Source organism: Pyxicephalus adspersus, chromosome 1 (genome assembly GCF_032062135.1).
Source record: "Pyxicephalus adspersus chromosome 1, UCB_Pads_2.0, whole genome shotgun sequence".
NCBI lineage: Eukaryota > Metazoa > Chordata > Amphibia > Anura > Pyxicephalidae > Pyxicephalus > Pyxicephalus adspersus.
The window spans coordinates 17,438,045-17,446,235 of record NC_092858.1 but is presented as its reverse complement, the minus strand read 5'-3'; the positions used below and the strand labels follow the sequence as shown (position 1 = coordinate 17,446,235).

The window sequence follows — 8,191 nt, the reverse complement described above, 5'->3', positions numbered from 1 at the left end:
GCCATTCTGGTGTTTATGGTATACTAAACCGCTATATACTGCATACACAGCATATATATATATTGAGCACACAGGTATAGGTCATATTTTACTGATTTACAATCTTTAGATCAGTTTTTTAAGGAACCCTAGGGTCCATCCAGAGGTTGCTAGGGGTTCCTTGAGCAATAAGCAATTTGGACCTCTCAGGTCAGTTTAAATGATACCAATGATCTTTTGGCTATGGGACATTCTTCCCATTGGCAATGTATGAGGCATTTTTCCCACTGATTACCACACTAATATACTGTGTAAACTGTGGATATAGTAATTATAGAAGGGGTTCCCTGAAGACCTAAAAGTTCATTTAAGGGTTGCCCATGTTAAAACCGTTGTGAAACACTGACTTAGATCAATATATTTGGGATAAAGTAATAAGAACAAGCAATGGGTTTGAGTGCCATGGTCAGGCTGTGTCTGAATGTAAATTAGGTGGACTGGTCCAGTAGAGATCAATGAAAAGAATCAAACTACAACACATGCACCACATGCAAATTATCATGGTGAATGTGGGGAAAATAAAATTTGCAGAGTAACCAACCAACAAAAAGTTGCACCAGTGGTCATTAATTGCCTTTTTAAAGCTTGATTATACTTAAGTAGTTTAGTCTACTAAAGGGGATCCTCTGCCACCTTGAATGGCCAGGTTAGAATAATGTATCGTCTGCACATGACCATAGAAGTCTATCAATTTCTGGCAGCCGGCTATGTGCATGTACAGCTCAGTGTACATAGAAGAAAAGATTGAAAACAGGTGGTAAGTTTGTTTTATTGCAAGAGACATTGCCTGCCTCTTGTGCAAAAAAGAACCTGCTTAAAATTTTTTATTTCATACAGAACTTCGTGTCTCTCAGAGGAGCTCACAATCTAAGTCAATGTTTCTCAACCAGGGTACCTGCAGAGCTTGCTAGGGGTTCCTTAAACAAGAACTTTGTACCTCTCAGGTCAGTTTGAGAGACACAAATGATCTTTTTGGCTAAGGATGACATTCTTCCCAATTGACCACCACACTAATGCACTATGAGCTGTGGATATAGAAATTATAGAAGGGGTTCCCTGAAGACCTAAAAAAAATTTTCAGGGTTCTCCACATAATAAAAAGTCAAGAAACGCTGACCTAAGTTGCTGGCTGTAAAAGAATGTCAAAAAAATGTCTTTATTTGTTCCAGGTCCAGGTGAGCCAGCCAAGGAACTAAGAAATAAGTCAGCAATGGCACCCCCCATATTCGTCTCTGTTATCAGATGACAAGAGATTCACAGGCTCTACTAGTTATTGTAGATTAGAGCTTACCTGGCAACATTATGCTGCCAACAAACCATTGATCTTAGCACAATATACATCCGCCACCATAGGAAGACCATAATGAGTTTTGCTTTTCTAGTGCTTATTTATAGGGTGGACCTTAAGAGTAAGCAATAAAGGTGTAAAATATATCAAGGAGTTTGTATGATCCTGGATGCTTGATGTATATTAGACTATGCCAGTTGTCCAACTATTTCTGGTCAGTGAGCTGGAAGAAGCATGAAGCTAGTGAAGCCTATCTGCATACTTTTTCCAGACCAAAGATTCCTTAAGTATTAAACTCTTGGGATCAATACAACAAGAGTATTTAGCAATACCAGGCTACAATTGCCAAGCCTAAATGTATTGTTTTAGGTTTTCAATAGAGTTGGGAATAGGTTTTATTGCTGTGTCCACACTGGGAAGATACTCCCAATGCTGGAAATGCAAACAAAAGAAGATATACAATTCTTTTTACACAACACACCACAATGCATGGGATGATATGATAAATAATGCATGATAATAGCTGCAATACCTTAATACCCCATAAACCCTGCTCTTTTCCAAACTAAAAGGAAGTTTTGGTTTTACATACATTTTATTATGCGATTCAGATACTAGAAAATTTGGAAGTCAGCAGGTCAGCCAAGAGCCTTAAAACACATTTTTTTATAGCTCAGTCATATTTTCATTATCTCTTGTGCTTTCTAGCTGGAACAAATAAAGTAAGCTGTAAGTAGCGTCTCCTAGTAGTAATTGGAGTATTGTATATGAATGTAATACACTACATTTTTAAGGGTCAGTTATTAAATGTTATCTCACAAGATTTACACAATTGTTGTGTGTGTGTCTTTCTTCAATTTTAGTAATACCATTCAACTAGTGAGTGCTAGTGGTGATTAGGCAACTGCCAGCAAATGATTATATCACCCAACAGAAAGAGATTGGCATTGTTTGAGTAAATCAGGTTTTATATGATCTGCTTAGTTCCACCAATTTCATATTGTTATTATACTCCCGATTCATTGCAAACTGCAATTCCTGATTTCCCCATGTGTGGACGTAAATTCTTAAACCACATTCATTACTTGATGCTGATTATATGGTGACTTTAGGTTCTATGTTGATAGGTGTTTGTTTGTACCAAGTTTTGCTTTCCCATAGTCTGAAGTCAAGTCTGAAGCAGGGCAATTCAATACAAAAGGAGATTAGATGCACCAGTGAATCAGTGAATTTGGAATGATCTGTTGATCGTAACTGATGCCAATAACACAAACCCAAAGCCCAGGGACAGAAGCCCTAACTCAGTGTAAACTCTAATAACATTATGTTAGGGAAAAAGAAACTCACTACTTCTCCAACTGTAGCAGCTAAACATATATTTCCAATGTATTAAAAACTGCACATGTCTCCCATAGATAAGGCCTGTTCACACCACTGTTGTGTGTTGATGTGTGTTAAGGCAGGCCATTCATTTGGACAATCTAACACAATAAAATGCACCTAAAAAGATGCATGTACTATTTTTTGAAGTGCATTGCAACATAAGTTAGCGTGCTGTCTCAGTGTGGTGCACTGGAGTGCATTTGCAGGGATGCCTTTTAGAAAATATTAACATAACACAACAGTGTGAGTGGACCTTATGCTTCAGACTTATATAGAATGTTTTGAAAGAGTTTACACCAAAACCCAAATCATACCTATGCATAAGGGCTAATTAACACAATAAAGAAATAACAGTCTCCTTTTAAAACTGTACAAACTATTTAAGTACAAATATACGCACACCAATTTGTGCACTTTTTTTTCCCTCACAATGGTAACACAAAGTAGTTATCACAACAATTGACACAGTACAGAAATAACAACCCCACTGACAGTGAAAAGAAATTCAGTTAAAGCAAAACTATCCTTCTTGTACTTCTTGTGGATGGCGAGCACCACCGGACTTCCCAGAGCATGGCCGTGGGTGGTGCTCCGTGTCAGCCTTCCGAAAGCACAGCAATCTTTTTTGGCCATTGAAAGGTCACAGATGGTGACTCCTGCGTAGGAATTACAATGTCTCCAGTGATTGGGTCTGTACACTGTGTTGCTTAATGCTTACTGTAATATAGTCTGCATTTGCATGTAAGTTAATAAGCCCCAGTAACCACAGAAAGTAAAGTAATGTTTGTGATGATGATTGCTGTACAATACTAATGTACAACCTATCATTACAGTCTTCACTTGACACTCACAAGTAAATATCCTATACAAAAAAGTACAATAACCCTAAGCTTCCAAAGCAGTAGAAATCAGCAGTTCTTTTCGTCTTAAAACACCCAATCCTAAATTATTTCAGCAGAAGAAGAAGTTTAGAAAAATATCAAAGCAATCTGGTTTGTGTAAAAGTGAATGACCAATATTCTGGTGGATTTGAATCCAAACTGCAACACTAATCACATTTTTTATGATAAGGAGAATTAAGTTATTAAACAATAGTTGAAATGTATACATTGTGAGTACATTGCAGTGGTTTAAATTCCTCCTATCACCTCTTCTACAAACTTCTTCATGTCTGATGCCATGTATGCAGATTTTTCTACAGCCCATATCAAAGGGGTTTGTTGTTTTGCCCTGCAGAAATGTCACATGGAGGAATCCTGTTCATCAAGTTTCCACTGAGCTAAGAATCTGCCTTAAAAAAACAACAGAACAGAAAAGACACGAAAAAGGTGAATTTGCTATCACACTGATCAGAGGAAAATGGATAGCTGTGTTCCCATTCATCTTGGCCAAGCTGTCGGCTTTCAAATGATTTCTCTTGTATAGTCACAAAGTTCACTCTGTTTATTGCTTGTAAATCCCTGCAGCCAAAATCCATACAAGTCCAGATTTTCTTAGTTGAGATGCACTCCCTGAAACCTGTGCAGAGTAACTTTCGCTAAACTACAAAAATAAAGGGTAAAATTATTGTAGCTTTGTAATTATTTACAAATCATTATTATATTTTTCATTATTTATTTATTTAAGTAATAGTAGTTTAAGCGTCCATTTGCCTTTATGAGTAGCAAAAATAATGGACACATTCCCAAATGTTTCTTCAGCAATGCACTGAATTAAAGCAGAACTAAATCCCGATATGCTCACTTGTCCTCATTGTGACGCCATCTTCTTTCTTCTTGGATATGACCACCTGGGTTAGCCTGACCATGATGATGCAGCAACATGGGTGTTCAATCAGCACCGGAAAGTATAGGGGAAGCCAGGATGGTTGGGTATCCTGAAAACCAACAGTAGGCTGCTCTGGAGCGATCAGGTAGAAGTGCTTTTTGCAGAAGGGGCATTGCTCGTATTTTTCTGCAATAATGCCCCGCTCAATCCAAAATTTTTAGAAGTGGAACTTTAGTTCTGCTTTAAAGCAGTGCATTCATCTGTTTAATGCAGCACAGCAGTCTATAAATCAGATCTGGACTACTTTCAGCACAATATAGTGCATTCCCATGCAGGGCAGTGCACTGGTGATGGTGGGTTGGGGTGCTGTTTAGAAGGAACAGGGCCAAATCACAACTCTGCCTGTTGTTAAACAGAGTGGAACACTCCTATTGGCTATTGACCTGTAGAAGTGGATGGAGGTGGCGTGGATTAGCACCTAATTGGCCTAGTACTTCTACCAAAAAAAAGGATTAATATCTGGTAGATATACAACACCCATTGATCACTACCAACTGCTAACCTTGCACATTATAAGGCAAGTGGACCTGCAGGGACAATCCAACAAGTCTCTGGAATTTATGCAAGCCATCCGGTCCCTAGGTTCTAAAGGCTGTATCGTTCGGTCGTTCATGTTCAAACTATAGAAAGAGGAGGAGTGGATGAGCTGCAAACACCTTTGGCACTGGTTTATTGACAGAAGTACAAAAGCAATTAGAGAATGTATTCTAACATTTATGACAGCTTCTCCCCTGACAAGCTTCAGGTAGCAGTGTTTACAGAGAGATATTTTTGACTGTATTGGGAGAATGAAATGTGAAGTATGGATAGCCAACCACAGTGAAAGCCCTGAACACTTTGAAAAAAGAAGCATACACGTGTGAAATTTTATTTTGCACTGCCATCTTCATCAAAAATAAATAATGTAAACTTGTCCACCAAATCTACTGATGTCTTGAGACATCTTTGCCAAGTCAAACTAGTATTTCAAGAAATTCAGTTTTTTTTTTATGTAAAAAAAAACCAATGGGCCGGTATTTTATCTTAGAAAGAATGTTTTAATAAAAATCTTCACAATACTTTGCATAAATAAAAAAATTACAAGCCATCATTGCTACACCTGGGCTCTGTCATATCATCTGAACTTTAAATGGGAATTTCGGAGTACAGTCACAAAAATCATTTGTCATAGTGAACAGGAAAACATATCAAAGTAGAAGTGGAGTCCTGGATTTTCCTGACTGCAGTATATGAAAGCAGTTAGATAGTCTGGTCACAGCATTATATCTATTGGTGTAGCTTTTGGTTTTAGAAGATTCCACCACCAAAACAATGGTAGAGCACAGTAACATGACGCTTTAGGGGATCCACAACTAAATAGGCAAATGTTTGCTCATGAGGCTGGGTCGATGGATAACACATCCCATATTCATCCTGTGGAGAAAACATTCATGTCAGTGAGATAAAAAAGGTCAAATGACCAGTGAGACACATGGGCACGGCATTATAAATCTGTAGATCCACAGGCCAAGCTTGCAGTAAAGAAGAATGAAGCCAGACCAATGAAGCCAACACAGGTGTGCAGTATCTCACATGTGCACATTGGTCATTTACAGTGGAACAAAAATTGTGAACAGCTGAGTTCATAATTGCAGAAGAGACAGTAAACGTACCTGCCTGTTCACAACCTTTTCTTCACTGTATACTGAGCTGCACATGCGCAGCTTCGCCTGCGTACACATGTTCAATAATTGTTGTTGGAAAGGATCTTTCACAATCCTTTCCAATGAGAAAAGACTGAATGTAAAAGACAAAAGACTGTACATACAGCTGCGTTCTGCTCTATAGAGGAAGGGGGTAGATGACAGAGCGGCACCCCGCTGCGCTCTCTCCCCTTCAATTCCATTACTATTGTTCATCGTTCTTGGATCCGCTGTACGACGAGCGCTGCACACACCCCAGAATCTCTTCCGATATCAGCCCTAAGCTGATTATCTGACGTGTGTACCTAGACTTGGTGGATGATGCTAGGTATGCCAGCAATGAATGAACAGAAATGAATGAACACCCATGGTCAAGCAGGCAGCAGGAATGAATGAACACCCATGCACATGTGTGGGAGCCGGATGAAGATGACATTGGCTGTGACAGATTGAAGACAGGTGAATATATTTAAAAAAAAAAAAAATCAGACAAGTAAGTCTAATCTATTGTACATGGGACATCTCCTGTCCCTTCTGCGATAAACAACCTGCCTATTCCTAACTTTTACTAATTAAGTTTATTTCCGCTTTAAGATGAATAAGAATAGAAGTAAGACCAGAAGAGCCAAGATATGAAGGGAGGGTCACCGGATGGGCTGATACAGACAAAAAAGCCCTTTGGAACTTCTATAAAAATCATCTACCTTGGGATGTGTTGATGTGACAAGTATAGTTAACAGTTGAACAAACCTACTTGACCTGTTCTTTAATGATGAAGATGTTTCCCTAACTCAAGTAGGCAGCTTCTTCAGTTCTTCAGTCCAGAACACGTGGAATGGTAATTATTGGAGTGAAATGACTAAATATGGGAACTGTTGTCATAGACCAAAGGTAGAAATGGTGTTGATGGCCCCCACCTGTTTTTACTTGACTCTATGAATATTTTAACATAAATCTAGTCTGGGTATCCATCAATTTGCAAAGCACTCTTGGTTTATTCTTCTATCTTTAATGCCACCCTAGCGTTCGTAAGTTTGTTTTGCAGTGGATGTAGACTTAAATTCCAAGACACCTCCTTAATAATTTGTACACATAAATATTTAGTTTCAGGACAGATTCTTTAAATGACAAACAATAAACCCCTCAATATAAAGAAAAAATTGACTTACATATGCAAAGACCTTGAAGACTGAAGATAGGATGTTTATCTGTTTTGTCTCAGGATCCTTCTGGACACTAAAAAATAACAAAAGAATGAAACATGTAATCAACTTAGTATTTTGATGTGTTGATCATCCACTCTCTATTTTAATACAGTTTCTGGAGTAAGATGGCTGCTGGTGCCAGAATCACATTGCGGCCATAACAGGATGACTTCATAATGCTGGTTGTTACTGCGAGCATGCACATATTCCTCTGTGCTTCTTATAAATGCGAATAATTTTGCTGAGCCCCCACCATAGTTGCTATCTAATCAACCATACATGGTGCAATATTGAAAACTGAGGTTACTTATCTAAATATCACTTTCTTAGATGAGGTGGCAAAAGCATTACCAGGTAAATAATGACTAGTTTAAAGCAGAACTACATGCCTTCCAGAAGTAAAAGCCACCAAAGTTTGATTAAAACAATTACAAAATACATACTTTCCTTTCTATGCAGTTCACGCAGTCTCACAATCTTTAAAAATCCTCTTACCTACTCCTCTTTTCCCTGCCACTATCTTAAGTTCTGGCTTCTTCTTCTATTGCACAGCAATCCCAATTCTGTCAACCACACAGGTCAATGGAAACATTTAGAAATATTTATTAAAAACCACTGAACTTTGTTAGTAAACACAATGGACATTTTCATTGTTTATTGGCTTTCAGAGGCTGGAAGGCTCCAGCTATGCAACTTAGTGAAATGCACAGTGATGAAAAAGGCACTCTGATACAAAGCTATGGAGGAATGAACAGTTCCAGATCCTT

At 38.3% G+C, this 8,191-nt stretch overlaps 1 protein-coding gene across 1 annotated transcript in view; it reads right to left on the bottom strand.

The window, feature by feature from the left end:
• Positions 1-5,553: 5,553 nt before the first annotated feature.
• CFAP300 (cilia and flagella associated protein 300) overlaps positions 5,554-8,191 on the bottom strand; it is a gene marked incomplete in the record, with an annotated part of 24,746 nt that continues 22,108 nt past the window's right edge. Inside the window, 2 exon segments of the mRNA XM_072402921.1 lie at positions 5,554-5,950; positions 7,389-7,455. Coding sequence (XP_072259022.1) covers positions 5,825-5,950; positions 7,389-7,455 — 193 coding nt within the window.